The following is an 18611-nucleotide window of genomic DNA, read 5'->3' on the forward strand; positions in this document are numbered from 1 at the left end:
CATTATAACAATATTTATTATAACATAGTAGTTACCATTTTGACATGTGTACTTACCATTCTATACCCAGCACTCTTCTAAAGTGCTTTACATGTATTGATTTATTTAATTCTCACAATAGCCTATAATGTGAACACTGTTACTATCCCCATTTTGACAAGGAGGAAACTGAGCACAGAAAGGTTGAGGTAGTTGCGAACGTCACACGGCAGACAAGAATTCTGAGTCTAAGGAGTCTGGCTCCGGCACTTTTGCTTTTAATCACTGTACTGAATCTGAGTCCCTTTTTTCAGGTTGCCAGGTAAAATGCAGGAAACCCAGTGAGGACCTTCCCAGGATGGGAGCGTGGTAGAGGAGAGCAGACCACTCTCTGGCCTCTGCCCAGCCCCCACCCGACCTGTCTAGGGAGACGGGAAGGAGACCGCTCCCAGGCCCTAGGGAGCTGGCTGTGAGGTCTGAATAACCACCTCCTCAGGGGCCCCTCGAGGTTCCCCAAGACTCTTCACCTACTGTTCTCTGCACTGACAGCCTCCAGCCCAGCTGCTGGGTTTGCATCACCCGCAGCTAAAACAGCACTAGCAGCCAAAAGGCAGCAGCAGGAGTCCGAGACACAGGGACCCAGGGAGCCTCCTTCACCTCCCTGTTGCTGCCTTTGGGGAGCGTGGCGCTTCTGTCTGCAGGGAACACCCTTGCATTTTTCTCTCTTGGCTGCAGATCAGCTCCCGCCTCCGGAATACCTGTGCCCTTCCTTCCCCAAAGGTATCACCCTCCCCACCCTACCACTCTTTGCCACCCACTCCCACTCTAAAAAAGCAATAGTCGAGGGAGTTCCTGGGCCAGGACCCCCTCCGGGGTACAGGCTGGGGTGCCCTGCTGGTATGCGCCCCAACAGGTTTTTTTCTATCAGCCTTGAAATCACCCTGGAGCCTGTGTGACCTGCCCCCTAGGGAGCTAGAGTCAGAGGCAGTGCCAGGTCAGAAGCTGGACTGAGAGACCGGGCTTCTGTGGTCCACCTGGCCCCACAGAGAAAGCAATGCACAAAGCCTCCAGTGTCCGGGCCGAGCTGCTGAGAGGCCGGCGGAGTTCCCTTGCGTGGGTTGAGGCCCATTTCCTGGGAGGAGAGAAGCTCAGTAGGTAGGGAGGTGTTTGCCTGTGGGACCCAGTACAGCCTGGTCCTCTCCCACATTTGGGAGGGGCCAGAGCTGGAGACAACAGCTGGGCTGGTCTGCTGGCGGGGTCATCTGACTGGCGGTTCAGCTTGAGCTGCACACACACCCTCTCCTGCAGCAGGCCACGCAGGAGCTGGTGTCCACACAAGGCACACTGCCAGGCTTCGACGGCACCCTCTTCACCCCCAGCAGTTCTGGGTGAGCACTGGACCTGGGCTCTCATGCGGAGGGGATGGGGTGGGGGTTACTTGTTGATCACTTGGGGGAGGGAGAAAGGAGTTTTTCTTTTCTAACATGAGTGCCTGCTCCCTTCTCTAGGCACCCGTGTACCCACAAGAACACTTACGCACATCAGCTAAGAGAGTGCACCTGCTGACCTAAAGCTCCCAGCCGGGAGCCTCGGAGGGTGCTCCGAGGTGTCTACAGACAGCGGTAGACAGCTCTGCAGGCGGGTGGCAGGGGCTTACTTGTAGCTGGACTGCAGGTGCTCCCACCCACGTACTTAATCCTGCCACCTCGCCTCACGTCCCCACACTGCCCCAGGATCACCCAGCCAGGCCACGGGCGGAAGGGACGCAGACCTCAGAAGGGGATCATCCACCTCAGACCAAGGCCTGGGGAAACTTGTGACCAGCCCTAGAGTCAGGGGGGGTTTGTATGGTGCTGGTTTTAGCAGATCCCTGGTCAAACCTTGATTCCTGAAGGAGGGTGAGCGGTGGGGAAGGTGGGGGCTCCCCCCTTACCCTCCACTTGGGCTCCCAAACCTGCCAAGCAGGTTGTTCCTTTTTCTGCAACAAGGGAAAGGAATGGGCAAAGGGAGGCCTGGGGGTCATAGAGAGGCCCAGAGGGGCTGGGACGGTGCCTTGAGTTGGCTTCTGTTCCCCTCCCTCCGGGGCAGCCAGTCACATCATGTCTGTGAGCAGCCAGAAGACGGGACCATCCCTGACTCAGGAGATCCTTAGCCACCTCGGCCTTGCCAACAAGGTAGGGGCTACTGGGATTGTAGGAATCTTTTGTTGTTGTTGTTGTTGTTGTTGTTTTAATTATTATAGCTACCCAGGGACAGTGGAAGGGCCAGGGAACAGGAAAGCAAGAGCCTGCCCTGAGGCTATGCCGAAGACCTGGCTGGGACACTGGGGGAGGGGTGTGGGCAGACAACTGGTACCCGCCTCCCACCTTGCTTTTACAGACTGCAGCTTGGGGCACCCTGGGCACCCTCAGGACCTTCCTGAGCTTCAGTGTGGACAAGGATGTGCAGAGGCTGCTGAGGGCCATTGCAGGCCGAGGTGAGCCCCTTTCCCTCTGCACTTGGGAATCTGCCTTTTCAAAGCCTGTCTGTAGACCCAGAAGGAGCCAGGAATGAGGAGCTGGCGATACTCAGTAGATGTTTGTGGAATGCCTTAATTCCTGTATGTCAAGTACCACGGTAGGTATGTCGTCCCCGTTCTCACAACGCCTCTGTGAGGCAAGACTTACTATTTCCATTTTACAGATGAGGAAACTGGGGCTCAGGGAGCTAATGAGGCTTGCGCAAGATCACACAGCTCGTGGTGGCAGAGCTGGGACTCTGATTCAAGACTGTGATCCCAAAAAGCCACTTCTCCCACCACCCTAGGCCACCTTTACCTAAATTTGAGTCAGACTTGATGCCATCTTGGCATCTTATTTGCATCTTCTCTGAGAGCAAATGGAAGTGTGGGTGACACAGCCTTTCCTAGAACTTATCATTGCCTCTTCTGGGGGCTTCAGCTCCATGGAATAAGGGATCCTGACCCTGTGAAGACCCTACGTGGGCTGTGCCCAGCTCACAGCCCAGCACTCCTCTTGGTTCAGGTGTGGACCACAGTGCCATCGTGGACGTGCTCACCAACCGGAGCAGAGAGCAAAGGCAGCTCATCTCTCGAGCTTTCCAGGAACGCACCCAGCAGGTGAGACCACTCTGGCAGCCCCAGAGCAGTGGACTGGAAGCCTTGGACCACAGCAGTAGCAGCGGAGGCCAGCCCCTGCTCCCTGGCTAACCCTGGTGGAGCAGGGGGAAGCCTGGTGCTCAGGCCTGAGATGAAATCCATCAAATATCCCCAAACCTTCCCACACATCTGGGACCTGTTCCTCTGCCATGGGGACCATTTCTTGTAGGATCTGCTGAAGTCCCTGCAGGCTGCACTCTCCGGCAACCCTGAGAGGATTGTGGTGGCTCTGCTGCAGCCTGCAGCCCATTTCGATGCCTGGGAATTGAGGACAGCCTTGAAGGTACCAGGAGAAGAGGGTTACCAGGGTGCCTGGGCGCGAGGACATGGTTGAGGGAAGGAGAGGGTTGACTGCCTTGCCTTTGCCCGCTCCAGAGGAGCGGACATGGCAGAAGCCCCCTTTAAACAGCCTGTGCTGACCTGTAGGAAGAATAGTCAGCGTCTGCTCTCTGCTGTTCTAGTGGCATGGCCCAGTCTCAGAGTGCCCCCCTGCCAATTTCTTGTAGGACTCAGGTTCTCCTGAGGATGTGGCCGTGGAAATTCTTGCCACCCGAACCCCGCCCCAGCTAAAAGAGTGCCTGGCAGTCTACAAGCACAGTAAGAGCGGGGAGGGGGCTCAAAGAACTGGAGTGGGATCTGCAGGACAGGTCTCTCCTCTCCTGCACTCCCTGCAGGCCCTCTGGGAGCCTGTCTGGTTCTGTTCCCTTGGGGTCTCTCCTCCACCCACCCCTCTGCCAGGGAGAGAGTCAGATGTCATCATTAAAGAAAGAGAAGCAATGATTACCCATCTTAGTCCGGGGCTCCAGGGCGGACTCCAAGGTAATGATAATGTTGAGCCCTGTGACAGTCCCAAGGGCACCCATGTCATCTTCCCAGCCCCTTGCTGATTCTGCCATCACAGCACATCCCAGCTGAGTGGAGCCTTGCGGCAGCCAGGGGCAAAGGTGGGGCCTGCTCTCTAAGTCACAGGTGTCAGCTCTCAGACCCCTGGCTGCTGGCCCTGCTTGGCTGCCTCTTGCCTCACCTGCTGACTGGTAACCAGCTTCTTCTCATCCTCAGCCTGACACACCCCCTCTTGGTCTTGCTTTCCCCAGGTTTCCTTTGATGTCCAGTCTCAGCCAGTCTTCTTCACCTTTCTCCTACCTCTCTCCCTTCTGGCTCCTGTTTTTCTCTTTTCCCTTCCTTTTCTCTCTTTCCCTCTCTTTCCCTTCTTCACTTTCCACCTGCCACATTACTCTTCCTTGCCTCCCAGGAGGGGGGGCCAGGCTCTGGCCATCCTGACTCAGAATACGGGTTTCCCTATCCTGTCTTCACTGTCTGACCACCACTCGAATAACAGATGCCTCCTGCCTCCTGCCTCCAGCAGGTCAGCACCTGGAGATGAGGCCACTCCACAGTGCGTGATCCCGCAGCACATGGATTACTCGCAGCTTAGGGATGTTTTCGGGGTGACCACAGGGGTGCTTCTGCCTTACATCCTGGGAACTAGGAACCATCAAACAGGGAATGGCAGGATTGAAAGAGCACAGGCATTTGGCAGGCCCTGAAGTTGTCCTCATTGGGAAAAATCAGGAGGATTCAGAGAACTCCTGCCCTCACTCCAGATTTCCAGGTGGAGGCCAAGGAGGACATCAAATCTAAGACCAGTGGCTTCTTTCAGGATCTGCTCCTGGCCCTGGCCAAGGTGCGGAGGACTGGCCTGTGGGGGACAGGAGTTACCCCACCGGGGAAGGAGGTGGGCTAGAGTGGGGAGCATTGCATGGTATAGTGAACGGGAAAGGGCTTTGGGGGCGACCAGGGTTCGGTTTGTAGACCTGGAGATAAAGAGCTGCCCCTCAAAGAGCCTTCCTGAGAGAACTTCTCATCCTAGGGGGGCCGGGAGAGCTACTCAGGGGTCACTGACTATAACCTGACCGAACAGGACGTCCAGGTGAGCAGGTGCTGGGGAGTTTGCACAGCCATGCACACGAGACACCATCCCCCAGAGCCAGTGACCCGTGTACCCACTTGTCCTGCAAAACGGTCCTTGCCTGGGGGTAGGAGTCCTCAGTGACATGAGTGGGGCATGGGGCATCGGGTAGTGTCACGACTGAAGGCTTTTCTCTCAGCTAGCCTCTGACTCCAGAACTCGCAGATTCTCCTTTCATGGGCATTTGGGTGGACCCTCCCTTGGGGATTATTGACTTCCTTGAGTGCCAGGATTTTCCCAAACTGGGGAATGAAGCTGTGAGGGCAGAGTCCTCTCACAGCTCTGTCCTTTAAAAAATAAAATCATAAATAGACAAATAAATACAGCTAATTTACAGGTTAAAATAAACTTTTCTGCCTTGATGGGTTCTGGGAACCCCATAACCATGGCCACCCCAGGCCCTAACCAGTGAACCTGATCTGCTCTGCCCTCCCAGGCGCTAATGTGGCCTGCAGGACGCAGCACCGAGAGCACGTGGGTCCTTGTCTTCACCCAGCGAAATCCTGAACACCTCATCCGAGGTATGCATGAGCCTTCCTGCCTTCCCAGCTTGCTTTTGGCTGAGGAAGGGCTGTCTTGCTCAGTGGTAGTGAACCCCGCCCCTTCCTTTATCTTTCTAACTCCTTCCCACGTGCACCACAGTGCTGGACCAGTACCAGCGGTACACGGGGCATGGGTTTGAGAAGACTGTCCGGGACCGTCTCCACGGAGCTGCCCAGGTGGCTCTGCTCAGCCTAGGTAAGGGCCTGCTCAGGACCTGGGGGGTAGGCATCTCTCACGGAATGGGAGCTCCCTCCCTCCATCTCGCCCTCTTTGCTTCCAGCCTCCGTGATCCGGAACACACCGCTGTACTTTGCTGATAAACTTCAGCAAGCGCTCCAGGTGAGAGGGAGACCCCTTTCCCCTTTGGAACAGAAATTGGGAGGAGACCCCTCCTGGGCAAGACCGAGGAGGTTTCACACTGCTGCTCACGTAGCAATCTCACATTACTTTGTAAACATGAGCAGCTGTCTTTTTCAGGTTTACAAACTGTCTTGTCAAGAGTAGGGGGTGCGCTCTGGTTAGAGCTGAGTTAGCTGACCCCAAGGGCACTTCAGTCAAAATTTTGACCAAATTAATGTCTGCGTGGCCAAATATAGATATGAATTTGTTCTGTATGACAGTGCCTTGTCCTGTTTCAGGTGTTGCCAAAATAATGATGGATGATGGTTAGCTAGAAAGGAGGACGAGAGAGTCACCGTTTCTCAGGGGGTCACTGTGTGCCAGGGCCTATGCTGAGCCCACTACACGTTTCAGTGAATCCTCATATCCACACTCCATCCTTGATTTTTAGATGAAAAAACTGAAGTACAGAGAGGTTAAGTACCTTGCCCAAGGCCACATAGCTATTAAATCATATAGCCTCCCTAAAACACACATAATGGTCCTATGGAACATTTCACTGCCCCGGGCCTGGTCTATACCGTAGGTGTTGGTCTACACCATAAGCCATGTCCTCAGTGCTCCAGGTCCACCTCTCTCCACACTGGGCAGACTTTGCTGTGTATTATCCAAACAAATGGGTGATCTTGGTTTGAATAATTTTATAAACAGAATCCAGTCATTCCGCTCATTGAGCTAGGTCTCCTATTAGTACAACTGTCCCCCAAAACCTATAAATAAAAAGCTCACCCCAAAATTTAAGGACATAAAAGTAGTTATCATTTTGGCAGATGGAATGGCTTTCTGTATACTGGTGGGGAAACCACCATGCCTTATTGACAGCTATTCAAGACAGTACATAGAAGCACTTACGTTACCATCCAGAGATTTCCATTTTGACAGTAGATTATTGTACTTATCCAATAAAGCCTGTACTGTTATAAGTGAATGCTAAGATTCATTTGAAAAGTTGTGGGTATCTAAATTCCTGTCAGAAAAACAAACTTGTATTCCAGCAGTAAATGATTATAATGTATTTGGCTTACAGGACTCAGACTCTTGGATATAAATACCAGGTTTATCTTAGAAGTAGGGGTCAAAAAACAATATAGACCTGTTTTTCTGAAAAATAATTTTTAAAAAGGAAAACTCGATCAAGACACTTCCATATTATGATTTTATGAGAGATAGGTGAAAACATAGGTTGTGATAAATATTTATTTAGAAAAATGAACATTTAGTGACGGCTGATTCAGGATAAAGTCAGACCAAATTGAACCATAAAGGGAATGTTCATTGTAAAGATGTGAGGGCAGTGTGAGATGCCAAGTACGTGCTCAAGTAACAGGACTGGAATTATATTTGATGTAGGTTTGTGCGGAGAGTGCCTGTGCACCCCTGGGGATACTCGGTTAATAAGTGACTCTTGCCCCAGTTCTACAACCGGGGAGTAACAAGAGTTGGAAGAAGAGAAGAACGGGTACTGGGGAGCACTCAGCAATCTGTATCACAAAAAAAACCGATGAGACAGGCAATTTAAAATACAGTAGCCATCAGGCCCACTGACAATTAGGTAATGAGTCCAAATAAAATACAGCATCCTGTTTTCACTTCATCACTCTCTTTTGCTTCTTCATGGGGGTTTATGGTCTGTGGGGATGCCGTAAGTGTGGGTTTCAGGCAGCTCTGGGAAGGGTCTCTTGAGTCAAGTGACTGAGGAAACTCTGAAAAAGAGGATATTAGGAAATAGTGACAGCACCAGTACCCAGCTAATGACACAAAGAGGATTTCTGCAAACAAAATATTTTATTTAGAAATCTCTCATGAGAACATTGTTTATTATAATCAATTATAGCTCATGGCTTGATGATGTCCTATACCTCTATTATTTCCAAACTGAACCCTCCGTTACCATCTTTAACCAAAAGGCAGGAGGCCTGGTGCAGGTATAAGTTATGCTGAATGTCAGGGGTCCAACCCGGAGAAACCGGTGTATCAGAACGAGAAGTCACTTGACCCTCTTCTTTCCTAGGACATTCACTAACTTGGAAGTTAAAAAGCAGTCTTCCTGGCTTTCATGCTGGAAGTCTTTAGGAAGCAAGTCTCCTCTAACCTCCCATCAGTACCTGCTTTCAAGTGAGGTTCTAAGCTAGTGGGAGGGCCAGGAAAGGCCTGGAAGGAATGAGAATTATTCCAGCTGCCCCCACAGCAACTGGTCCTTCCTGCCACATCATCCTCCATGAGAAAGGACAAAGATAACTTTGTCCCTAGACAACGTGCACTTCTCTTTTTCCTTGACTCTCGCCTCACCAGCCCTCCCTAGAATAATTCACCGTGCAGCCCAGTCCCCACTCTGTGAGAATGTTACTACCACGACCTCCCCATTCTGTTTTTCCCTCTATCAGGAAACTGAGCCCAATTACCAAGACCTGATGCGCATCCTTATTTCTCGAAGTGAGACTGATCTTCTGAGTATTAGAGCCGAGTTCAAAAAGAAATTTGGGAAGTCCCTCTACTCTTCCCTCCAGGTGAGACTTGGCTGGTTCTTACCCTGGAGCCTCAGAGCTTCACCCCTTACCTGCACCTGCGCACAGCTGAGCATATTCATGCCCTGGAGAACTCAGGAGTCTTTGGTTAATTTAGTGCTGGACTCCAGGCACCAAACAAGCTCTGGATCAGCATGGGGGAGGGGACGATACCCGAGCCGTGGTGCTGGTGGGTCTTTCTAACACTTTGACTTTCTTGTCCACAGGATGCAGTGAAAGGGGATTGCCGGTCAGCCCTACTGGCCCTGTGCAGGGCTGAAGACCTCTGAGACCTCTCTGCCCCCATCCCCACATGACGTTCAAGGATCTGAGATTCCCATGTCTGGCTGAGCCTGCAAGAGACCACCTGGGCCTCCAAATAAGATAACCCCTCACTGAGCATCACATGCTCCAGCTTCTTGTTGAGGCTGGAACTCAAGGTTCTTTTAAATCCCTTAATTTCCCTCATTTCAAAGTGCTGTCTGCCCCTGGGTCCCCTCGCTCTATCCTGGGTGTGGAGTAATGGGCTCTCTCTGATGGTTTCTGCTCTACCCATCCCTCCCGTACTCTGGCCAGAACATCTCACTGATACCTGAATTCTTTTGGCAAACTTCACTGTTGTTTGTGTTCCCTGATTGAAGTTTGGGTGGAACAGGACATGGGCTGGGAGGAGGCCCTGAAATTGGAGGTGCCTTTGATGTGCCATTATCAACAACCACCCCCACCTCGATGTCTCCCCTCACCCCCATTATTCTCTCTTCCTCAGGAAATTTCAGGCAAAATAACTGAGGAACCAGAACGAGGTCAGAAATGGTTAGAGGTAGCAAAAGACCATCTGTATGACGGGAGACGTAGGCAGAGGACCAATCTACCCATCACCTGCCTGGGAAGACTGGGGTTAGCAGGGAGAATAACCCGAAATTCATCTGTCCAAAGCAAGGACCTGGAAACCCACCTCCCAAATTAAAGTACTATTTCTCAAAGAAGACCTATTAAAAACAGAAACAAAAACAAAACAAAAAAGGAAAATGCAGGCTTTGGCTCCCCCTGCTGGCCCTATTAAAAATGACAGGCCAACCCTCAGGCCTCTACTCTCCCCTACCCTGCCTTTTGCATTCCTCAATTGGGTCAAATACGTAACCCCATAGCTGCAGGGTAAGGCAAACAACAGCTCTCCGGAAAGAAGTTTTATTTCCAAACCCCTAGGAAGGCATTACAAATAGTGGCTATAGAAACCGAAACCAAACCCTGAAACAAATGGATACGGAGGGGCCTGCAGGATGGCCAGGAGGACTCCGCCAGTCAGGGGTAGGTAGTAAGGAAGATGCATTCCAGACAAGGACCTCACCCTGGAGCCTGAGTCTGTGTATTAATGTGACTATTCTGGGGAAAGGGAGTTGGGAATCAGAAATCCTCACCCCATCAACCCCACTGTTGCCCTGGAGGGCTGGGAGGAGGAGGGGGCAGCACTTGAGGGCAAGGACGTCACAAGTCTGACCTTGGCATTTACTGCCTGCTTTGATCCCCAACAGTCCATAAATAAGTTACCCTGAATATCTCAAGTTGAGCTGGGGGAGCAAGCCACAGAGCCCCAGCCTCCGGACGTAGAGGCTAGGCAGCCTGGCGCTGACGGCGCTACAGGAGGACACAGTCGGACTCTTGCTTCGGTCTTTGCCGACGCTCGGCGGCTGGGCGTCCAGATGTGGCTCCTCGCCCCTGGATCAGATTTAACAACTGGTCATCCCTCAACCATGGAAGAGCACACGGACAGAGATTCTAGGTGGAAGCAGGGTCAGGATTGGGAAGGGCAGTGCAGGGAGAAAGACAGGAAGGGGCCCAGGGGAGAGGGACCCAGGGGAGAGGGACAGACAGGAGAAGGGCCCCTGCCCTGAGGAACACTCTGCGGGGACGTTGGCAGGAATAAGTGTCTGGACCAGGCGAAGCAGGCGCAGCTCACGGGAGATGCGGGAACGCTGGAGGGGCAGCGCTGAGGGCAGGGCGCAGCAGGCTCACCTGCGGCGGCGACGGGGCCCGTGCCGGTGCGGGCTGGACCGCTTGGTGCTGTTGGTACTCCTCTTGCTGAAGCTGCTGGGCCAGTTCCAAGTCACTAAGACCTAACGTGCCCTGCGGCTGCTGCTGCTGCTGCAGGGACAAGGCGATCAGGTAGTCCTGGAGGGAGGGGAAAGGACAAGAGTCGGTGGAGGCACTGGCTGGGCAGGGGGATACCCAGGCTAGGTTTAGGTTTCCAAACCAGCCGTTTCTCTTCCTTCAAATTCCCTAGCTCCTTCTCCTCCAGAGCAAAACTCACAGCCAAGTGTATTACCTGTGGTGTCAGAGAATACACACCAAGTGCAGAGACGTTCCAAAGGTAACAGAGAGGAGAAGGCCGAGTGTGTCATATGTTACAGCCTCTAGATGATAAGATGCAGGCAGCTGGCCTGTGGCAAAGAGCTCTCTGAGGCAAATGTGCCCTCTGCACCCTTCCCAGAGGCCCCACGCACCTGGTCCACCTGCCGCTGCTTCTCTGGGGAGCCGCTCGCACTTTCTGCGCCAGGCCCCTTGCCCAGGGAATGACTCAGGTGGAAGTCAGAGTCACAAAAGCAGCTGTCTCCGTCCACGTTGTGCAGGCTCTCCCACACCACCTGCTCCTCCTGTAGAAAGCCCTGGTCAGTGACCAGTAGGTATAAGTGACTCTGCAAAGAAGAGGACAAAGTTAATTGGTCAGACAGATGACACGGAGGCAGCTGATGGCCAGAAATCATCTGAGATGCTCAGAAACTATTTGAATCAATCGGCGTGCCAACTGGAATATGTGAGCAAAGTGGATCTTTTATAAAAATGTGTGGCTGTGGGAAGAAGGCAGGGCTGTCTGAGGGCACGGCCACCTGGGTGTGTGGACGGCGGTCACTGTGGCCAAGCATGGAGTCCTCGGGGCTGGGTCCCACCCAAGACGCTGCTGCCTACCCTACCTCCCCTGGTCCTCTGGGCTCACCTGATGGCTATGAGGGTAAATCCTTCTACTCAGCTCAAGAGCTCAGACAATTTCTAACTTTGGAAAACTGCAGTATTGTTCAAAAACTCCACTGCCACTTCCTGGGAGAGGATTTTTCCTTTCCTGTCCCATTGACAGCAGGCTGACTCCTCAGGGCTCACTCTGGCCAGGGAGGGGTTAGCAGGACTGATGTGTGTCATTTCCGGGCAGAAGCCCTAAAAGCAAGGGCCTGGTGTCCCTCTGTCTCTTTCAACTCCTCTATTGCAGATAATGGCTGTCTTGTCAGCCTGGGTCCCAGAGTGATGATGTGGGACAGAGCTGCAGCCAGTCGGCAGTAGACAGGCAACATGAGTGAAAAACAAATCTTCGTGTGGTAAACCACAGAGATTTTAGGGGTCATTTGTCACCACAGCTTAATCTACCCTATCCTGATGGAAACACTGACCCGGAAGAAGAAGGCAGGAGGGAATGACAGCCCTGCAACCCCCACGCCTCCAAACCCTCATCACCTTGTGCTTAGTCATTGTGCTAAAGTGGTTGTTCCGGAAAAAGACGCTAAGTTCGCCCTCCTTGGCAGCCGCCGTCAGCTCACACAGACCATGGTAGGTCAGCTGTGCGGCCGTGGTCTCCAGGAACTGCTCTGCAATCAGGCCTGGCAGCAGGGCACAAGAAGGGGGAAGGGGGGGGGCTTAAAATCCAAAGTCCACAGTAGGAAGGACCATCCAGAGAGCCCCCACCAAAGCGCAAGGGGTCAGTTCCACTTTGTGAGATCCCTTCCCTGAAGCCTGTACTCATTCATTCAGCAGATGCTAACTGAGCAGCTATTTTGCCGCCAGGCACCGTGTGAGGGACTGGGTGATAAAACGATGAACTAAGCAGGCAACCCCCTAAACTCACTCTCATGGAGCTTCCATTCCAGTGTGAAGTGGTGGGGGAGACAGTAAACGCTAAACCGAAGGGGCCATCATTCCCTCCACCGAAGACCCACAGAAGAGAAGGGAGGGATGGCACCTTCTGTCACCAGGCTGGTGTCGCTGGAGTGTTTGCAGGTGATGATCTTCTCCACCAGCTGGTTGTAGCTCAGTTTCCCAACTGCGCTCACAGCCTCAGGACTCTGCAGGGGCAGTGGGGTGGTGGTGAGATCTTTTTTAGGAAGGAAATGAACCAAGTCCACAGGCACTGCAACCCTATGACCAAAGCTTCCTGAAACTTTCGACGCCGAAAAGAACTGACCTATTTGCCTGTGGTTTGCTTGCATTTGAATGTTTCTCCCACAAAAAAAGGTGAAAATTAAAGGAATTCTGCAGTGGACCCACCTTTTAAACCTTAATCCCCTCCCAAGGCAATCTACTCCCTGCCTCCCTCACCCCCAGCCCATAAAATTTTGTTTCTTTCTCAACTTGAGCTGGTTAAGAGTCTCATTTGGGCTCTCTCACTCTCACCTGTGGATCAACAAGCCAGCCATGGTACAGAGGTATGCCTAGTAGGTCAAAGATACTGCACTCGGGTGTGTACTCAAAATCAGAGACGCCTGTGAACCGCACATTGACATCCAGCCCTGTGGCCAGCTTAGGCAGCACTGTCATTGCATCGTCCACATTCTGGGATAGAAAACGATGGATAGAGCAAATCAACACGTCGTACATCTTAAGCTTACACAGTGTTATATGTCAATTATATGGCAATAAAGCTGGGAAAAAAGAAAATGATGGCTATTCTAGCCTCTCTGCCCCCCACCCCATGCCACTCTCACCTCCAGAAAAGAAGTCTAACCTTGTTGCTTTTCTTCCCCGGTTCCCTCACGAGCCACTTCATTCCTCCCTTGCATCAACCCTTCTTTATTTTATGTAAATAGACATACTGTCTAGGACAGAGGTACACCCTCCCCCTCCTGCAGAAAGAAATCACAGTTCAAGGAACCCTCTCGAGAAGCGTCAGAAAGGCCTCTCTAACAGCCCGCCTGTCCCCTTATAAACCTACAACCACTACGTCCACAGACCTTTCACCTCACCTGCTGGAAATTAAGCTGAAGTCCCTCTGACTTCTCCTGGGGTTTGATGGACAGAAGGCAGTCTCCTGCAAGACAGGAATCCTTATCAACTTACCCCACCAATTGTCCCAAAAGCTGCTTCCTCTTCTCCTGGAGAGCAGGGATGTCACAGAACCACAGATTTTCAGAGCTACAAAGGGCCTTAGAATCTAACACAGACCTTTCATTTCTCTGAGGAAGAAACAGGCTCACAAAGGTGAAGGGCCCACCCAAGGTCACACGTGAAAGCCAAGGGCAGAACTGGGGTTACGACTCAGGACTCCTGACACCTTCACTTTTGCTTTTCATCTCCCAGCCCTGCAGAGAAGCCCCGTAGACCTTTACCTTCCCTGACACAAAAGAGCCCCGAACGGGGGGGTTCCCTCAATATTCTGGATTTCTGGCTGAGTGGATAGCACTGGAACCTTTTGGGTAAGTCCTCTTCAAGGCCCAGTCACTCACCAAGATGGGCCATGAGCTCATCTGATGTGATCACTTCCTTCTGAGGTGGCAGCTTCACCTGGGGGCAAGGAGTGATCAAAGTCAGCCAGGCGTGTGCTTTCCTTCACGCAGCACTGAAGGAGGAAACCTCAGAAAGGCAGGGGTGGGGGAGGGGGGCTGTCCAGCAGTGGGGGGTGGGGGTGGGGAAAAGGCCTTGGCAACTGGAACAAAGGACTGAATGTGAGATACTGCAAGGCATTCCCATTTGCTAGAGAGTAGAAGACACAGGAGCAGGACAGATAATTGTTTTGTTTTTACGAATATCTTATCTCATTTGTTCAAGCTGGAAGAGTAGGAAGGATAATCTGGAAAGTTTTGACAGGTTTGAGAAAATCAGAATGAGCAACATTTTCTGAGCCCCCCTTCCAAATTCTCTCTCACCTTCCACTGAAGAAGGAGGATGTTCATGATGGCGAGGAGAGGGCACGGGCCGTTAGCGCTCTGGGTGATGATGGGTGTCCGTTCTCCCTTCCAGGGGATCCACTTTACACAGTAGAAGTCTAGCTCAGGCTGTCGGGCTCTGGGGGACTGGGGGAGCTCCTGCGGCCTGGAGCAGGCCCCCACCGTCTCTGCCTCGGGCTGCGTCCCCTGAGCTGGCCCCGGTTGGCTTGAGCTAGCGTCAGGTGAGAGGGGCTTGAGGTTATCCTGGCCCTGGGCCAGCGGCGAACTTTGCTCGGCCAGCTCCCGTTCTCCAGCTGCCCCATCAGCATCTTTGGCATCCCTGTCCTGAGGGTGCTCCTCTGCTTCTGACGGGACCTCGTGGTTCTCTGGGCTGACTGCGTCTGCAGTGCTGTCTTTAGTAGAGGCTGGATGCTCAGGCTGATGGTCTTCCATGGTCAGTGGGGGGGGGCAGCTGAGGGGTCCCAGCGGGCTTTACTGTCCTCAGGGACTGACCTAATCCAGGCTCGATATGTGAAAGAGAGAATGATCCAATAAGAAGGAAGTCATCAGGCCGGAAAGCAACTAGACCCAGAAAAGTCTTGGAAAACCGGTGTAGCGTGGAAGGCGTGGCTAGTGTCTGTTCAGTCCCTCTGGGCTCTGGGCAGTACAGCTCTCGGGTAAACAGAAAGGGCCCGGGCTGAGCTCTTTCACCCCTAACTTGCCGTGACCAGGTGGGACCAGCGCACGTGCAGGGCTTCCAGGCTCGGGAGGGATGGTTCCAGCGGGAGTGAAGACACTGGGTGGAGTCAGCTTCCCTGAAAGAGTAAGGACAAGGAAAGGAGGAAAGGCAGAGAGAAAGGAAGAGCAAAAGGAGAAAGAAGGAAAAGAGATGGAGGAAGAAATGTTACAACTAAACTAATGGTTACTAAGAGCACGCTCTTTAGCTCATCCTGTGGTTGGCCCACCGCAGCCAGGACAAGAGTCATTCCTCTGTCCTAGCCTAGCCCCACCCCTTGGCTGTTCAGGGCTTGTACCTTTAGGGCTACCTTCTCTCTGCCTCACCCCAAGGGCAAAACGATGAACACCCATAGAGCGTTTGGGGTGAAGAATGAAACTGCAGAGAGCCAATATTATGACCCTAGAGGAGAAATACCAGTGAGAAAGCAGTCTTTCTCCACCAAGAACTCCACTGAATTTTACACAATCCCAAACCACAACAGAAAGATCCTAGGAGGGGCTTCCTGTAGGCTAGAGAGGGGAAGTGTGCGCCCTGGGGATCTGAATCATAGATTGGTTCCGATAAGTAACTTCAGATTAGAGGCACCAAAACCATCCCCGCCCCAAACTCTTCCAGGAAGCTTCCTTAGACAGCTGGAGCTGGGATAGCAACTTCTCCTCAGTTCCTCTTTGCTCCAAAAACTACCCAACCCAGAGATACCCTCTTGCCCACTACATGAAATATGAAAATGCTGATTAAAAAAAAAAAAAACTTTTTTGAGGGAGGAGGTAATTAGGTTTGTTTATTTATTTATTTTAATGGAGGTACTGGGGATTGAACCCAGGACCTTGTGCATGCTAAGCATGCGCTCTACCACTGAGCTATACCCTCCTCCACCCTGATTATTGATTTATGTAAAAAAGTGCTCCCTCTACTGTTGTGGCCAGTCAGTAGGTAAGCCAGTGACACGTGGGTTGGTAAAGGAATCTACCAGAGATTAAGTATGGGAGTGGAAAGGAGTTTATTAGGGAACACTGCCATAGACCACAGTGGGCCACACAGATGAGAGGTGCCTGCTGAGCCCCGAGGGCCGGCTGTTGGGGGGTTTTATAAGGTCGGGTGGCAGGATGCCTGATCGGCTTGCAGCCAAGTCTGATTGATTGTAGGTGAGGTAAGAGGTTTAGGGTCTGCGAAAGGCTGTGGGGTTTATGACTCTGATAAGGTGGACTGAAGCAAGCTGGCCTGAGCTGTTGCGAGATTAGGCATTACCTAGGGTTATTAGTTTGCTAGGGGAAACAGGCCCAGTAAAGAATGTACTTTATCTGTTGACAGAGGGCAGGCAGACACCTGAGAGCCCAGGAGTGGGGGTCATTTGACTTTGAAGGACGTCAGTTGGCCCAGCATCTTTGTTCATCTACCTGTGTGTATGTTCTTCCTGTGTATTCCTACCTAGGTCATTTAAGATGTCAACACTGGACCTGTTTAACCTGCTCTCTGTCAGCACTAAGCGTAGATAGACATTTTATTAACACCATGGGCTGTTAAAGATATAAAGCCACAAACCCCCCTGAAAAACATCTCCCTGCAACCTCCTTGCTCCCCTCTCCACCTTGCTCCCCTCTCCCCCTTACTCAGGGTGAGAAAAGGGGAGAAATGAAACTTGTTAGAAATCATTTCTCTCGCTTCCTCTTAACCTGAGACTATGCGTCCTCTTGCAATCCAGCAGGAATTTAGGGCTAGGTAAAGCCTGTGGATGAAGTTGAGAAACACAGAAGCCACCGAAATAAGCCTAGTCACTCAAATCGATCATCCTCCTGATTCAAATATAATTTATGCTAGCTGCATCTCATTTACATGTTGTTAATTTAGAATTAGTGTTAATTTCAAAAAGAAAAGAAAGAAAGAAAGAAAGAAACAGAATCAAAGCAGCAAAAATTGCCTGTAGGCCTTACAGGTTTTTTTTTTTTCTCTCTCTCCTTTTTCCCCTCCCTTCCCAAATTACACTTAGAATGAGCCTGGGGTGGGAGGATATAGCTCAGTAGTGTGCTTGCTTAGCGTGCACGAGGTTCTGGGTTCAATCCCCAGTACCGCCATTAAATGAATAAATAAATAAAAATAAACCTAATTGCCTCCCCCTACCAAAAAATAAAAATGAAAAAATAAAAAAGAATGAGCTTCAGAAGCAGAAACCAGCACCTGGGAAAATTTTTTAAAAGCTTAGAGAAAAGCAGGGCTTATTTCTTATCTTTTCTGTCAATGCCAGAAATGATCAGTAATTAAGTGGGGGCTGGGCAGCTAGCTGGCTGGAGGGCTGAGCCAAGAGAGGCTGGACACAGGAGAGAGCTGGGCCTCAGACACTGGGCAAAGCTAAGGGGCTAAGGCTTCAGGAGAGGGGCAGGAGGCGCGGTGGAGGGCTCCCCCTCTAAAAGGCGCTCACCAGATGGGGGTGCATGGAGGATCAGAGCAGGGGAGGGTGAAGGGAGTGTCCTAGTCAAACAAATCAGGATTTCATTCTTTTCCTCTTTTCTTAACTCAAGTTCTACATTTTCTCTCCGGCTGGAATTATCCTCTGGGGATGAGTGAGGGGGTTAAAACAGCCCCGGCCCCCTCCCCAGCCAGTGGCAGTAAATCGCCAGAAGTTGGAAGAAGCGTATAAAACAGGTATGTAGCTTTAATGAGACGTCCCCTCCCGGCCCTTCTCCCCAGGAACTTTACTCTCCCCTCAAGTGCTTTGCTGTCCCACCTTAATCTCCTTCTCAGTCAGACCCAAGTCTGCTGTCTACTGGCCAGCAAGGGAGAGGGGGAAGGTGTCATTAAAAAGAGGAAATGTAGGGACCAAGCAGCACCTCCTTTACATTTTCCTCCTGCCTTAGTTCCCCTCGAAGTCCAGACTTGTAGAGACCCAAGGTGGAAGGACAAGTCCGTGTCACCACCCCAGAGCTGGAGAGGAAGGGGAGAACTGGGGGTTAGGAGAAGAGGTGAAGGAAATGGTTAAAACAGTTTTTACCTTAAAGAAGTGGGTGCTGTTCCAGGACTTAGAAGGAGGGTTCAACTCTGGCCATACGATGGGGGAGGAGGGTACAGTGAGGGGCGCCGCCACAGTCGCAGCTGCCTCCCAGCTGTCAACACCAGAGCTTATACGGGTTTATGAGCGGCGGTCCTGGCTGGATCGTGGCCACTTCCGGACTCACGCCCATGACCCGGGCACTGGAGGAAGGTGGAGGCGGGCAGGGGTGCTGCCAGGTGCTACCCGGTGGCTCAGAATGTCTTCAGGATTTCTGAGTCGCCGAGTCTAGGGCGTGCGCTCCAGGCCCTGTCCATAAGCTGGTTTTCAAAGGAAGTTTGTGGTTTTTCTTTTTTCTTCTTTCTCTCTCTCTCTCTTTTTCCCATCGGGACAAAGAAAAATCAGTCAAGGACAAGCTTCCTGGAGGAGGAGGAG

At 51.9% G+C, this 18611-nt stretch overlaps 2 protein-coding genes across 7 annotated transcripts; one reads left to right on the plus strand and one right to left on the minus strand.

The window, feature by feature from the left end:
• The first annotated feature begins 367 nt into the window (after positions 1-367).
• Positions 368-9166, plus strand: ANXA9 (annexin A9). 5 transcript variants are annotated; one of them, XM_074349400.1, is made up of 14 exons: positions 368-1134; positions 1288-1367; positions 1488-2153; positions 2359-2455; positions 3003-3097; positions 3306-3419; positions 3643-3733; positions 4741-4820; positions 5007-5066; positions 5542-5626; positions 5748-5843; positions 5929-5987; positions 8432-8554; positions 8779-9166. In XM_074349400.1, exons 3-14 carry the CDS (start codon positions 2079-2081, stop codon positions 8839-8841), a joined length of 1038 nt encoding a protein of 345 aa, XP_074205501.1. In that variant the 5' UTR covers positions 368-1134; positions 1288-1367; positions 1488-2078; the 3' UTR covers positions 8842-9166. The 5 variants fall into 5 exon arrangements, with proteins under 5 accessions (XP_074205501.1, XP_074205502.1, XP_045375139.1 ...); XM_074349401.1 differs by having other exon boundaries at positions 1291-1367; XM_045519183.2 differs by lacking the exon at positions 368-1134 and having other exon boundaries at positions 1206-1367; positions 1488-1601; positions 2068-2153.
• Positions 7231-18577, minus strand: MINDY1 (MINDY lysine 48 deubiquitinase 1). Of its 2 annotated transcripts, XR_012501281.1 has the most exons (11): positions 18180-18577; positions 14455-15269; positions 14035-14092; positions 13555-13619; positions 12986-13144; positions 12555-12657; positions 12053-12195; positions 11053-11244; positions 10565-10720; positions 10100-10267; positions 7231-7750 (listed from the first exon to the last, which is right to left on the minus strand). XR_012501281.1 is itself a non-coding variant. In XM_074349391.1 (10 exons), the coding sequence occupies exons 2-10, from the start codon at positions 14905-14907 to the stop codon at positions 10187-10189; spliced, it is 1410 nt and encodes a 469-aa protein (XP_074205492.1). In that variant the 5' UTR covers positions 14908-15269; positions 18180-18577; the 3' UTR covers positions 9726-10186. The 2 variants fall into 2 exon arrangements, 1 of the variants encoding a protein (XP_074205492.1); XM_074349391.1 differs by lacking the exon at positions 7231-7750 and having other exon boundaries at positions 9726-10267.
• Between the last annotated feature and the right edge of the window lie 34 nt (positions 18578-18611).

This window comes from Camelus bactrianus, chromosome 21 (genome assembly GCF_048773025.1).
Source record: "Camelus bactrianus isolate YW-2024 breed Bactrian camel chromosome 21, ASM4877302v1, whole genome shotgun sequence".
Taxonomy (NCBI): Eukaryota; Metazoa; Chordata; class Mammalia; order Artiodactyla; family Camelidae; genus Camelus; species Camelus bactrianus.